The sequence below is a fragment of the Thunnus thynnus genome, chromosome 19, assembly GCF_963924715.1.
Source record: "Thunnus thynnus chromosome 19, fThuThy2.1, whole genome shotgun sequence".
Taxonomy (NCBI): domain Eukaryota; kingdom Metazoa; phylum Chordata; class Actinopteri; order Scombriformes; family Scombridae; genus Thunnus; species Thunnus thynnus.
This window is the reverse complement of record NC_089535.1, coordinates 290,368-305,000: the sequence shown is the minus strand read 5'-3', so window position 1 is coordinate 305,000 and position 14,633 is coordinate 290,368. Positions and strand designations below refer to the sequence as shown.

At 40.7% G+C, this 14,633-nt stretch overlaps 3 protein-coding genes across 3 annotated transcripts in view; all 3 read right to left on the bottom strand.

Annotated features, from left to right (window-relative positions):
- The window catches only part of slc31a1 (solute carrier family 31 member 1), an 11,930-nt gene extending 11,755 nt beyond the window's left edge, over positions 1-175 (bottom strand). Inside the window, exon 1 of the mRNA XM_067573602.1 lies at positions 1-175. This exon is cut by the window's left edge and continues 13 nt beyond it. The gene's annotated coding sequence lies outside the window, so the exon portion shown is untranslated.
- A 1,626-nt stretch (positions 176-1,801) lies between these two features.
- On the bottom strand, positions 1,802-5,055 carry atp6v1g1 (ATPase H+ transporting V1 subunit G1). Its single transcript, XM_067573603.1, has 3 exons — positions 4,850-5,055; positions 3,318-3,418; positions 1,802-2,517 (listed from the first exon to the last, which is right to left on the bottom strand). Exons 1-3 carry the CDS (start codon positions 4,929-4,931, stop codon positions 2,344-2,346), a joined length of 357 nt encoding a protein of 118 aa, XP_067429704.1. The 5' UTR covers positions 4,932-5,055; the 3' UTR covers positions 1,802-2,343.
- Positions 5,056-7,068: 2,013 nt separating this feature from the next.
- fktn (fukutin) lies at positions 7,069-14,279 on the bottom strand. Its single transcript, XM_067573600.1, has 10 exons — positions 14,016-14,279; positions 12,917-12,973; positions 12,523-12,723; positions 12,208-12,354; positions 11,347-11,477; positions 10,884-11,016; positions 10,319-10,448; positions 10,026-10,159; positions 8,711-8,835; positions 7,069-7,362 (listed from the first exon to the last, which is right to left on the bottom strand). Exons 1-10 carry the CDS (start codon positions 14,115-14,117, stop codon positions 7,149-7,151), a joined length of 1,374 nt encoding a protein of 457 aa, XP_067429701.1. The 5' UTR covers positions 14,118-14,279; the 3' UTR covers positions 7,069-7,148.
- Positions 14,280-14,633: the final 354 nt, after the last annotated feature.

Below are 14,633 nucleotides of genomic sequence, written 5' to 3'. Positions count from 1 at the left end.
GGTGTTTCTTCTACTTCTTTTCCTCCGATTTGGCTCAAAAACAAGAAACTAAAAAATAAAACAGGAGAAGAAGAAGAAAGAGAAGAAGAAGAAGAAAGTCTGTCGTCTCCTCAACTTCTCCTCACCGCCGTCTACTGCGCCGCCACTTCCGCGTCCTGCGTCATGACGTCTATACGCAGCACAGAGGGGAGGAGCTTATAGTAAGGGGAGGATGGCTCGTGTCTTCCAGTTTGGACCAATCAGGCGGCGAGTCCTGCCGTTAAGGGGCGGGGCTTTGTAGGAGCCACGTAAGCGGTGTTTATACTGAGTCAGCTGATGAGCGCGTGCAAAGGTCTCATTTATGATGTATGTATAAAACCTTAATTATTATTTTAATTATTATTTATATCAAATTTAAGTTATTTCAGTTTTATTGTCATTAAATGACAGAAAACCAAATATTCAGTTAGAAACTAATAAAGGTAATAAAATAGAAGAAGAAGAAATAAATCACGTTACGCACTGTATGACATCACGTGTGGTGACGTCACAGCACCTCATTCTGTTCTGGCTGTAATTATGGGATGTTTTGTGTTCAGTTCTTGTCTGTGTGGATGAATGTGATGCAAAACGTTGCTGATGCGTTGTGATGATGTTCTGAGGAAACAAACAGAACAAAACATGAAATAAAACTTTAATTAACTTAAGAATGTGACGATGAATAAAGTGTCAATCAGTAGTGAATATATCAGTAGTGAATATATCAGCAGTGAATATATCAGTAGTGAATATATCAGTAGTGAATATATCAGTAGTGGCAGCGCGTTGATCAGCAGCTTCACTGGTTTAACAAGCTTCTGTGTTTCTGCATGTTGTAACTGCACATCTGCTTCCATCTGCTAAACATCTGCTTCCATCTGCTAAACATCTGCTTCCAGCTGCTAAACATCTGCTTCCATCTGCTAAACATCTGCTTCCATCTGCTAAACATCTGCTTCCAGCTGCTAAACATCTGCTTCCATCTGCTAAACATCTGCTTTCAGCTGCTAAACATCTGCTTTCAGCTGCTAAACATCTGCTTTCAGCTGCTAAACATCTGCTTTCAGCTGCTAAACATCTGCTTCCAGCTGCTGCACATCTGCTTTCAGCTGCTAAACATCTGCTTTCAGCTGCTTCCATCTGCTAAACATCTGCTTCCATCTGCTGCACATCTGCTTTCAGCTGCTAAACATCTGCTTTCAGCTGCTAAACATCTGTTTTCAGCTGCTAAACATCTGCTTCCAGCTGCTAAACATCTGTTTTCAGCTGCTAAACATCTGCTTCCAGCTGTTGCACTGAAGCTTCAGATCAATAAACTCCTCTAATGATGAGACTGAAGTTTGTTGGAGATTGTTTTTTGTTTTTAATAATCTGAACGTGTTTTACAGCATTTCAGAGACGATGTTTAAATTTGTTGAAATAAAGTCACTGAATGATGATGATGATGATGATGATGATGATGAAGGTGATGGTGACGAAGGTGATTTTGGGTTCCAGAACAGCTGATCAGATTCAGATCAATCGATGACAAAAGCATCATCAATGGAGCTCTGACACTACAGGTCACCATGGCAACAGGCAGAACCCGAGTCAGAGCGGGAAACCAGTTTACAAGTTGATCAATAAAGTTTTATTAAGCGTCGATCGTTCATCCATCATTTAATGTCATGAATCTGATCAGCTTGTTCAGGAAGTTTCAGCCTGGAGCCTCCTCATAACCATAGCAACAACCCTGATGCTCCACCCACTGGCCTTAAACCAATAACAGAACAGCGTCACACAGTTTCAGCCAATCAACAGTCAGTTTAATATTTTCTGTTTCCTCATCAGCATCACGTCACAAACATCAACAGGAAGTCATCACAAACATCAGCAGGAAGTCACATGGTCACAGGAAACAGCAACAACAAAACACTGTGGAAATGGACTTTCACAATAAAAGCTTTTTCACTTTCTGCAGCCAATCAGGTGAGAGCAGAGAAGAGTCCTGACCCCTGATTGGAGGAGAGTGCAGAGGACAAACAGCCAATCAGCTTTAAGTTCAGATGTTTTAATTTAATTTGATTTTAATCAGTGAAGAAAGACTTTTACTTTGTTAGGGTCAGGAAATAGTTTGGAGGACTTAAACAAAGAAACTAACAAAATAAAACAAATTAATTGATTAATTGTGATAAATATAAATATTCAGTAAACATCAACACAGTAACGACGTGGCAACGTTTTAATAACGTCACAGAAACTCAAATCCAGCGTTCTGGCTGTGATCCAAGCTAACAATGCTAACGATGCTAACGTTCACGTCTCCTCCGTCTTGGCCCCGCCCCCTCAGCCGGCTACGCGGTAGTTGGCGTGAAACTCCGGCTGGATGTCGCAGACGCGCCTCAGCAGGTCACCCAGCACCGTCTCCCGGTTGCCACGGTAACTGGCCTGGATGCGACCCATCCGCTCGGCCGTGTCACGGTCCACCTCCACCGCACTGTTGCCATGGGAACCGAGGGCCTGGGGGGGGAGGGGGGGCGTTTAAAACATGTTAACATTTATAGATAGAAAATAAAAAAACTGTTTAGCTGGCAAAGAATTAGTACCAGTACTACGAGTACTAGTAGTATTAGAGGTAGGAATAGTAGAATTAGTAGTAGAAATAGTATTTTCAGTAGTATTGCAGTAGTATTGCAGTAGTATTGCAGTAGTATTACAGTAGTATTACAGTAGTACTGTAGTAGTATTGTAGTAGTATTGTAGTAGTATTGCAGTAGTATTACAGTAGTATTACAGTAGTACTGTAGTAGTATTGTAGTAGTATTGTAGTAGTATTGTAGTAGTATTGCAGTAGTATTGCAGTAGTATTGCAGTAGTACTGTAGTAGTATTGTAGTAGTATTGTAGTAGTATTGCAGTAGTATTGTAGTAGTATTGCAGTAGTATTGCAGTAGTATTGTACTAGTATTACAGTAGTACTGTAGTAGTATTGCAGTAGTATTGTAGTAGTATTAGAGTAGTATCGCAGTAGTATTGCAGTAGTATTGCAGTAGTATTGCAGTAGTACTGTAGTAGTATTGTAGTAGTATTGCAGTAGTATTGCAGTAGTATTGCAGTAGTACTGTAGTAGTATTGTAGTAGTATTGTAGTAGTATTGCAGTAGTATTGTAGTAGTATTGCAGTAGTATTGCAGTAGTATTGCAGTAGTATTGCAGTAGTATTACAGTAGTACTGTAGTAGTATTGCAGTAGTATTGTAGTAGTATTAGAGTAGTATCGCAGTAGTATTGCAGTAGTATTGCAGTAGTATTGTAATACTTACAGCAGCCTCTTTGGTCTTGAACTCTTTTTCTCTCTGCAGTCGATACTGTTCGATCTCAGCTTGAGCTTCTTCCTTCGCCTGCTTCAGACGACGGTTCTTACCTGCAGAGAGACAATCAATCAATACATCAATCAATACATCAATACATCAGAGAGACAATCAATCAATCAATCAATCAATACATCAATACATCAGAGAGACAATCAATCAATCAATACATCAATCAATCAATACATCAGAGAGACAATCAATCAATCAATACATCAATCAATCAATACATCAGAGAGACAATCAATCAGCTGTCAGTCAGAGTCAGTTTTCATATTAAAGGACGAGTTCACAGTTTTTCAGTGTTAAACCAACAGTCAGTGTTTCTCTTGCTGTAATCATTCTACTGTTCATACTGATGTATTTAATGTATTTAATGTATTTAATGTATTTAAAGTTTATCTGAAGTTAATATGAAGCTTCAGCGTCCAAATGAGTCAAATCAAGTAGATATCTTTCAACATTACAGTCTTTTTAGTGCCAAAGTTCCTCTTTTTGTTACTATACTTCCACCTGCAGCTCAACAGGGAAACACAAAGACTGTAAATGTGTCAGATATCCACTGATATGACTCAGTGTGGACACACTGTGGATTTTATCCTCCATCACTAACATTAAAGCACATTTCTGCTTCAGTCGTTTGTTAAAGTGATTTATTGTCACCAGTTACATTTCAGTATCAGTGTGAAACTTTATAGATGTATTATGTTTATTATCTTCTAGTTTTACTGATATTTGTGTTTAAATGGATCTTAATCTGGTTTATTTCCAGTAAAACATTTTGATTGGCTGCTGAGTTTAAAATCTAGTGATCTTATTGGCTGCTGATTAAACAGGTAAAATAAAACTCATTCATTCATCTGCAGCTGAAACAACGTTTGAACTAAATGTCCCTCAGACGGATTTATACCAAAACTGTTTCTGTTATTTTGTCCACACAGTGTGTGTCTGCTTTAATCACTGAACTGATTCAGATCTGATCAATCAATCAATCAATCAATCAATCAATCAATGATCTGTCCTCTCTCTCTCTCCAGTCATCCTCTGTGACTCTTTATCACAAGCTGTCATCTATCCCATAATACTCAGTGACTCACAGGAACAACATTGCAAACACACGCGGGGAAATGAAAATAACCATCAGATCACGTGACCTGAACAGATCACGTGACCTGAACAGGAGTTTCTGCAAATATTTCCTGAGACTTTACCAGCAGACTGTCACTCAACATATCAATGACCAATCAAGCAATCAATCATAAACCCCTCTGTGTTTCTATGGAAACAAACATATGAACGTTGTGTTTCTATGGAAACAAACACATAACCGTGTTTGTATGACCAGACTCTGCTTGTTTCTGTGACGTTAAGCGTGATCAGCAGTTATCGATCATATTAACTGCATCTGATTGACTGTTGTGATGTCTGATCGGTCAGCGGCTGCGGGGCCTCCGCGGGGCCCTCAGGCCGGCTCTCCTACTCACGTTTGCGGGCCTCGGCGACCTTCTCCGCGGCTCTCTTCTCGGCCTGCAGCAGCTGCTGGATGCCCTGAGACTGACTCGCCATGTCGGATCACAGACGGAGGAAACAGCGCAGAGATTCACCGGGATGAAGGTCGACGACGATCTGACTTCTTCTTCCTCTGCTGCCTGCAGTCAGCTGATGGCACGTCACGCTGCGGACCGGTCACGTGATTGTGTCACGAGGGTGTTTTTTTCTTTTTTCAAATAAAACTTTATGTATAAACAGCAATCACAGCAACGTGTTAGACACTTCCTCGTTTTTATTTTGTTTTAATTCGTATTTACTATAAAGGCTCCTGATACATATGCCTTCATATTTTTATATTATTATGATGATATTTCACAGCAAAAATCCTTAATTGCAAAATTAGAACCTAAAGTAAACAGATAAATAAGCTGTTGGAACTCTGTTGTTTTTGCCCACATTTGTTTTATTGTGATTATTTTTAAAGTTAAAGTAAATGTAGTTTTGACATTTTGAAGGTACAGAGGAGGAAATATTAATACCCACAAACTGTCCCTCGTCAGCAGTAAAGGAGCATTAAAGTAAAGTCAAATACATTTCAGTTTATATCTCACAAAGATAAAACTGGTGTGAAATTTGATATGCACACCAAGTCCTGTGATATCAGGTTTAGAGGATCTCTGACAGCGAGCTTCATGCTAGCAGCTCTGATACGAGCAGATTCATTCTTCAGAAGCAGATCACCACCTGCTGTTTGGCTCTTCACAGCACGTCAGTTGTGTTTTATGTTTTCATGTTGACAGGATGTTTTATGAGAATGAAGAGAGCGAAACCCTGTTTTCAGAGATAGCCGTGTACGTGTGGACGAGGCCTTCAGGGACATTTTAGGAGCACCGTGATGCTGATGGTGAAACTTCAGGAACGTGGTGATGTTCAGGATGAAACAAGTGATTTACAACAAATTCAGGCAATTAAGAGAATTTGTTGACTCTGACAGACCATCAGAGAGTTCTGGGATAAAAATACTAAAAATACGTAAATGTTCTTGTCTGCGGTCCAGTGTTTCACTTTTAATTTAATATATAACATTCAAATGTATTCCAATATGATAAACGCTCCCTGCTTCCTGATCGGCCTGGATAGGAAATGTGTCAGGTGTTTGGACTGCAGTACATTTACTTGTAGGTCTAGTTTTTAAATGAAAATGATGAGTGTGTCATATTGAAAGATTTACGTCTTCAACAGTATATTTGGGGCCACAGACAGAGCAGAAAAGTCAGAAAGTATTTACGGACTGACACATTTTGGAGAGTAAATACATACAGAATAATTCCAGCCTGAATGTTTAAAGGGATCATCTGTGCAAAGATATAAAATCCTTGACTGAGTTGTTGGTTGTGAGCTGAGCTCCTGCTCTGCTGCCTCCTCTTCAGCTCCACAAACATCTGGGTTTAATGATCCAGCAGCTCCATGTTCACATGGGTGTCCGGCTGCTGCCCCCTGCTGGTGTGGAGAGACATGACAGCACACAGATCTGAGTTATTATTACAGTAGAAGTACAGCGTGTGTCATTATTAGGTTAGTACTGATCCATCCAGGACCAGAAGTCTAAGCGCTACATCCAGGACCAGAAGTCTAAGCGCTCCATCCAGGACCAGAAGTCTAAGCGCTCCATCCAGGACCAGAAGTCTAAGCGCTCCATCCAGGACCAGAAGCTTCAAGCCTGCAGCACTGGCTGAAAGGAAGCAGCTGTTCCTGGTGTGGACTGACCTTCATGTATGTTCACACTGACTGATGTAACACCTCAACAAGTTCTGAGTTTTAAGGTGGACCTGTGAGTTTTAAGGTGGACCTGTGAGTTTTAAAGTGGACATGTGAGTTTTAAGGTGGACCTGTGAGTTTTAAAGTGGACCTGTGAGTTTTAAGGTGGACCTGTGAGTTTTAAGGTGGACCTGTGAGTTTGGGTTTTCTCTGCTGTTTCTCTCTGAATGAGAAACCTGCTAAATGTAGAAAATGACAGCTGATGTTTGCTGGATGTTCATGTAACCTGTAACCTGTAGCTGCTGTTTGCAGCTGCAATATGAAGGGAAAAAATCAATCAACATATTGGATTTGCTGTGGCTGTTGACACATAAACCAACACTTCTGTGTATTTGTATTAATGTTTATATGAATTAGCACAAAATGAATAAATAAATAAAAACAACTCAACGTCTTTGTGTCTTTTCAGTTTGTCTTTATTGTAGTTTCAGTGTTACTTTAATTTTCAGTCACATCTCTGCAGTCTGTGTCCTCTCAGTAAACTTGAATAAGCTCCTCCCACTCCGCAGGAGGCCACACCCCATTTTCCTGCACGTTGCTAGGTGACGACTTCCAGTCCCAGCTCCTCACGGGGACGCTCCAGGAGGCGCCGTAGTTCGCCATCACATAGTCGAGTGTTTCACACGGGACTCGAACTTTCAGCTCGAGAAGCTCCGCCCAGCAGAGCGAGAAACGAGGGAAGATGTACCTGGCGAAAAAAAACAAAAAAACTTTATTTATAACAAAAACTTCAGAAACAAAGGAAGACATACACAGATGACATATATGATATATATAAAGACAGATGACATATATAATATATATAAAGACAGGTGACATATATAATATATATAAAGACAGATGACATATATAATACATATAAAGACAGATGACATATATGATATATATAAAAGACAGATGACATATATGATATATATAAAAGACAGATGACATATATGATATATATAAAGACAGGTGACATATATAATATATATAAAGACAGGTGACATATATAATATATATAAAGACAGATGACATATATAATATATATAAAGACAGATGACATATATAATACATATAAAGACAGATGACATATATGATATATATAAAGACAGGTGACATATATAATATATATAAAGACAGGTGACATATATAATATATATAAAGACAGGTGACATATATAATATATATAAAGACAGGTGACATATATAATATATATAAAGACAGATGACATATATAATATATATAAAGACAGGTGACATATATAATATATATAAAGACAGGTGACATATATAATATATATAAAGACAGGTGACATATATAATATATATAAAGACAGGTGACATATATAATATATATAAAGACAGATGACATATATAATATATATAAAGACAGATGACATATATAATATATATAAAGACAGATGACATATATAATACATATAAAGACAGATGACATATATGATATATATAAAGACAGGTGACATATATAATATATATAAAGACAGATGACATATATAATATATATAAAGACAGATGACATATATAATATATATAAAGACAGATGACATATATAATATATATAAAGACAGATGACATATATAATACATATAAAGACAGATGACATATATGATATATATAAAAGACAGATGACATATATGATATATATAAAGACAGGTGACATATATAATATATATAAAGACAGGTGACATATATAATATATATAAAGACAGGTGACATATATAATATATATAAAGACAGATGACATATATAATATATATAAAGACAGATGACATATATAATATATATAAAGACAGGTGACATATATAATATATATAAAGACAGGTGACATATATAATATATATAAAGACAGATGACATATATAATATATATAAAGACAGATGACATATATAATATATATAAAGACAGATGACATATATAATATATATAAAGACAGGTGACATATATAATATATATAAAGACAGGTGACATATATAATATATATAAGGGCAGATGAGTTATGGAAACTTACAACAGAAAATATAAAACATTATTTACTTGAACTTTTTGCCGCTCTTCGCCTGCGTTCCTCCGTTCCAGACGACGTCTCCGTCCTCGTAGAAAAAGAAAATGTCGAGTTTGACGTTGTCGCTCAGAAAGGAAAGTTCCAGACTGTCCTCCACCTGCACTTCAAAATAAAAGACACACTATCACAATAAAATAACACAGCAGCATTAATGATGTGTATTCTGTTTCTGACTAATATTCATAAACACTGAGTCTATTTTAAGCATATCTGTGACTTTTTATTCACCAAAAGTTGTTTAGATTTCTCTAAAAATCCCTCTGAGCTGTAATAAAAGATGGATTTTTATCTCCAAAACTGAATTTCAGTCGTTCCTGACGTAAACGTCCGTCCTCCGGAGGGCTGTAAAGACTTTTTATCTGCTGAACAACCAGCAACACTTCCAGTGTGCTGCTTTGCTCGTCATCCGGCAGTGATGCAAACTGTGACTACAGACGTTACGTAAACACTCAGCGTAGCGCTGGGTGACGATGGCGGTGGCGATGGCGGTGGCGGCAGGCTCATGATGAAGCTTCCTCCTGATCTGATTTGACTTTCTGGTGTGATGTAATAACGAGTACCACCTCAACACTGCTCGCTCTGCAGCCGCCAGTTTCAACATTGCAAATAACTTGAAAGAGTGATGAGATAGAAGCGAGTCAATTTACAGCACAGGAGCCCAACATCACCCTGATCCACCACCCTGATCCACCACCCTGATCCACCACCCTGATCCACCATCCCGACCCACCACCCCGACCCACCACCCCGACCCATCACCCCGACCCACCACCCCGACCCACCACCCCGACCCATCACCCCGACCCACCACCCCGATCCACCACCCCGATCCACCATCCCGACCCACCACCCCGACCCACCACCCCGACCCATCACCCCGACCCACCACCCCGATCCACCACCCCGATCCACCACCCCGACCCACCATCCCGACCCACCATCCCGACCCACCACCCCGACCCACCACCCCGATCCACCACCCCGATCCACCACCCTGATCCACCATCCCGACCCACCACCCCGACCCATCACCCCGACCCACCACCCCGACCCACCACCCCGATCCACCACCCCGATCCATCACCCCGACCCACCACCCCGATCCACCATCCTGATCATCCGACGCATTAGTTTGCTGTTTTACTGAACTACGGCTCTTTAACATAAAGTTAATGATCTTTAAAATGAAGTCATATCAGCTGCAAAATGTTTTTACAAGTTTTAAATGTGAAAGGTGACAGAAACACACACCAAAAAAGACAAGAATTACAAAAATAATGTTTTCACCTTTCCAAACTTGTGTTTGAGTGACAGGCCGGCGTCCCTGAACGCTGCGACGATGTCGGGCCTGAAGTCCACGATGAAAATCCCGATGTCGACGTCCCGACTGTACGAGATAATACTGCACTGCCTGAACCAGCCTGCAGGGGGCGAGAGACACCCGCAGAGACAGACAGAGACAGAGAGAGAGAGTACGGGACAAATCTACCTGTCTGGGAACGTCTCCAGTAAATAAACACACTCTCTATGTTAGCGTGTTATATGTTTTCTGCTGAGATGTTAGCATGTTAGCTTGTTACCCAGACAGGTGCCGCTGCTGAGCCAGAACGGGATGTCGAGGTGAGCGAGTGTTCGAGCAGCCAAATGAAGCAAAGATTTCACTTTTTGCCGAAAGTCCACGGCGTCCGGAGACGAGTCATCAGGGTAGAGCTGCATTCACAGACAGTGGAGAGAGAGGGTTTTATTAGGTTTCCTGGAACGGAAGTGCAAAACACAACTCTGATAATCCTTCACACTTATCATTCTTCACTTTTCTTCTTCCTCTTATTTCTCCTCCTGCTAGTATGTGGTGGCATGCCCAGCTGACAAGTGAGCGATGACTTTTGGTAGCCATCTGATGCGCCGTTTTAGCCTTTTTTGTATCCGCACCAATACAATATGCAGACACATTTGCTGTTTCTAAACATAAATGCTTTTGTTTTTCTAATATTTTTAAATTTAAAACTTTATCAGCAGCTGATATTTAAATTCAGTTTTTATTAACTTTTTCACATTTTCACTTTTTATCTCTAAAACGCTTCTTTCCTCTTTCATCCCCGTTTCCCTTCCAACCTTTCACAATAAAAGCTCAGTTTACTGTTTGACCTGCAGGAAGTTGCGGGCGTCACGGTAACGGCACTCCAGGAAGCGGGCGTGTCGCTGCTCAGACAGGAAGCGGGAAACGTTGCGCGGGATTCGAACGTCGAGGCCGTCCATCACCGTCAGGACCAGTTCCGGCCTGCAGGGGGCGACATCACACATTAATCACATGTTACATTAACACGTGTTCAAAAATATAATTTACAATATTAGTTACAAAGTCACAAAATGGTGAAAATGCTGTTTTTTTAAGTTGTGAGAGGATCACTGCACAGATTTTAAGATCAAAGAGGCAGAAAACAACTCTTCAAATTAAAGGCCGAGCTTGCAGTCCTGGTTTTTTTCTGTATTGATTCGTCCTGAGTCTTTGAGTTTTATCACATCAGGACCAACAGAACTGCCTTCAATCATGCTGTGATACCCATCCCTGCTTATATTTATATGAACATGCGTGTTTTCAGACTCAGACCTGTCGTAGGATCCGGCGTGGCGTCCGTAGTCAAGCAGTTTGAAAGGAGCGAAACTTCGGTCCATGTTTGCTTTGAGGCGTAGCGCTCCGTGCCACAGGTAGTTCCCACTACGCTCGTACAGGAACACCACCTGGAACAAAATACATCATTAACTACAATATTACAAGACTTAATGTTCCTAAAGGTTGTTTCTGCTGATTCTGTGTGACTCTGATTCTTGGTGGTTTCTGGGTAATTCTTATTCGTTACTAGGTGACTCTAGGTGGTTGCTAGGAGATTCTTGGTGGTTTCTGGGTAATTCTTATTCGTTACTAGGTGACTCTAGGTGGTTGCTAGGAGATTCTTGGTGGTTGCTAGGAGATTCTTGGTGGTTTCTGGGTAATTCTTATTCATTACTAGGTGACTCTAGGTGGTTGCTAGGAGATTCTTGGTGGTTGCTAGGAGATTCTAGGTGGTTTCTGGGTAATTCTTATTCGTTACTAGGTGACTCTAGGTGGTTGCTAGGAGATTCTTGGTGGTTGCTAGGAGATTCTAGGTGGTTTCTGGGTAATTCTTATTCGTTACTAGGTGACTCTAGGTGGTTGCTAGGAGATTCTTGGTGGTTTCTGGGTAATTCTTATTCGTTACTAGGTGACTCTAGGTGGTTGCTAGGAGATTCTTGGTGGTTGCTAGGAGATTCTTGGTGGTTTCTGGGTAATTCTTATTCGTTACTAGGTGACTCTAGGTGGTTGCTAGGAGACTCTTGGTGGTTTCTAGGTGATTCTTATTCGTTTCTTGGTGACTCTAGGTGGTTGCTAGGAGATTCTTGGTGGTTGCTAGGTGATTCTGTGCGGGTGTCAGCAGGTAGTGGCCCCACCCACCTGGATGATGTAACCGTGGAGGCGAAGCAGGAAGTGCAAGGGGATGTCCTCTCCTGATAGGGTGTCCAAACTGGCCAATCGTGGGTCCTCTCCTCGCAGCTCCAGGAACTCAAAGCCTTTCTGCTCGGCAGCCAATAGGAAGCCGGGCTGACAGACGGACAAAAAACATTTAAATATAAACACATTATTCAAATATAGTCAAATATTGAACCAAAATGAAGTAAATGAAGAGATGCAAAATAAAATATATTTATAGTTTTAATTGTAAAACCAGTCGCAGGTTCTCTGTGGACCATGATCACATCACAGACTCACATCGTACTTCCACAGGTTGGCATGCAGAGCGAAGGACGTGATTGGCCGGCCAGAGCACAGGAAGCTGCAGTGCGGCTCTCGCACCAGCCGGTCGCGCTGCAGCAAAGCATCCTGGGACAGCAGTGTCAGCGCGGCGGTGTCGGCGAGGAACAGCGGCAGCCTGAAGTGCTGCGCCAACGCCACAAACTTCTTCACTGTTTGCTGAGACCATAAGACACAGGACAATGGTTTCTATGGTAACGGCTGCCATAACAGGAAGGGAGGAGCTGATTGGATGACGAAACAGTTTCATTAAAAAGTGTGAAAATGTAAAAACCAAAGAGGATTCAACACCTACAGGTTTAACATACTAGCATCACAGTTAGCAGTGATGCTAACATTAGCACTGACTCACCCACTGGACATCGCTGGCGGTCAGGTGACCTGTTCGGCTCAGGATGTGAGGGCCAGGCTGCAGAGGAGAGGCATGATGGGAAATCAGAGTTTAAAATGTCACAAATTAAATCTGTTGACTTTAATTTGTTGTTTCAGGATCAAAACGAAGACGGTTAATTATTAATTATTAATCATGTAAGCAGTGTTTCATCTGACCAATCAGATCACTGGAAATAAAGCGTCATCCTTCCTACAGGATCCCGACATGGACAAAAGTCCCGAGTTACAATAAAGTCACAAGTAAAAAAGATCAATATATATTTTTATAGATCAGTAGAAACATTTTATTGTTCCGTGTTTCTGGTTTTAAATCAGAGCTTCTAACAAACGGAGATCGTTTACGACACTAAACACATATTTTAATAGTTTAATAGTGATTTTACTCTCTGATTCATGGCTGCAGTCAGAATAACATCAGACAACTGCAGATAAACACCAGAGATCAATAATCCTCACTGTTAATTGGCTCCATGATTATAAATCATCAGTCATTAAATACTTTTACACTCTTTGCTTCAGCAGCAGAAACAGTCTGACGTTACTTTAAGTTTGTTATGTGACATATTCAGATGGTTTGTAAACAGTGAAAATACTCCCTCTATACTTCAGTCATATAGAATAATTCCTACATGTATTTGATTTATTTATGATTTCTAGTGTTTGTTGTATGATTACAGGCTCGTTTACATTTCACTTGGTTGAATCTGCAGGTTCTTGGTTTCACTGTTTCATCTCATATGAAGAACTTCATTCATGGTTCTGATGACGTCACTCGTTATTAACGACCCGCCTCTTTCACGTGAACGCGCTCGTGATTAACAACCCGCCTCTTTCACATGAACGCGCTCGTAGCTGTTAACCAGAGTTACTGAGCTGGTTGGTAACAGCTTCATAGTTCTGGTTCTGGTTCTTCATAGTTCTGGTTCTGGACGGACGATGTGAGGCTCAGTGAAGCCAGCTGGATATGTTGAACCTGCTTCATGGTTCAGACTCCAGCTGACGATCAGTGTGTTTATTGATTTCTTGTTGTTGTTGTTTACAGTGGGGGAGGGTCTCACCTTGCTGACGTATTTCCGGTAGTAGTGCAGCTGAAACAGCAGGAACACCGAGCTGCTGACGATCAGCAGCGATAAAACCAACGTCCGGTTCACGCGCCGCATCCGGTCAGTCTGTGCGGGAACGCGCTCCGCATGTCGTCTAAACCGAAGCTTTCTGCGCGAGATTACCGGCAGCAAACCGACAAAACGGCGCGAAAAACACAGAACTGTTCGCGGCGTGAAGAGCCGCCGCCATCTTTAAAATAAGCGTTTCCTGTTTGACCTTTCACAGTAAAAGACCTGAGCGGAGGAGCTCTTATTTTATAAACTTTAAAGATCAAATAAGGCGACAGCGCCATCACGTGACCTGCGAGACTAGAGCCACAGGTGTTAAAACATGTTTGAGGAGACTTTAATGAACTCAAGCAAAACGGTTCTGTTGAATCAAATCAACATAAATCAACAAAAGTTCATCAAGTTTTCTGAAATTACAGGTTGTGAAAATGACATTTTGTTGATGAAATGTTTGTCAAACAAATGAAGCTGATAGTTAATTATTGTGGATTGATCTTTTATTTCATTGCACATAATCCTTTTGATGTGAGAGAACATGCTCTGTTTATCTTTGATTCAAACCAA

Bases quoted from the DNA above. Each gene is read 5' to 3' on its own strand.
- atp6v1g1 (XM_067573603.1), bottom strand. From the start codon at position 4,931: ATGGCGAGTCAGTCTCAGGGCATCCAGCAGCTGCTGCAGGCCGAGAAG. The intron at 3,419-4,849 runs GTGAGTAGGAGA...GTCTCTCTGCAG, and splicing joins GGTCGCCGAGGCCCGCAAAC to GTAAGAACCGTCGTCTGAAG. The intron at 2,518-3,317 runs GTAAGTATTACA...CTCCCCCCCCAG, and splicing joins TCAAGACCAAAGAGGCTGCT to GCCCTCGGTTCCCATGGCAA.
- fktn (XM_067573600.1), bottom strand. From the start codon at position 14,117: ATGCGGCGCGTGAACCGGACGTTGGTTTTATCGCTGCTGATCGTCAGC. The intron at 12,974-14,015 runs GTGAGACCCTCC...TCTCCTCTGCAG, and splicing joins ACCGGAAATACGTCAGCAAG to CCTGGCCCTCACATCCTGAG. The intron at 10,449-10,883 runs GTCAAACAGTAA...CTGTGAATGCAG, and splicing joins ACGCCCGCAACTTCCTGCAG to CTCTACCCTGATGACTCGTC.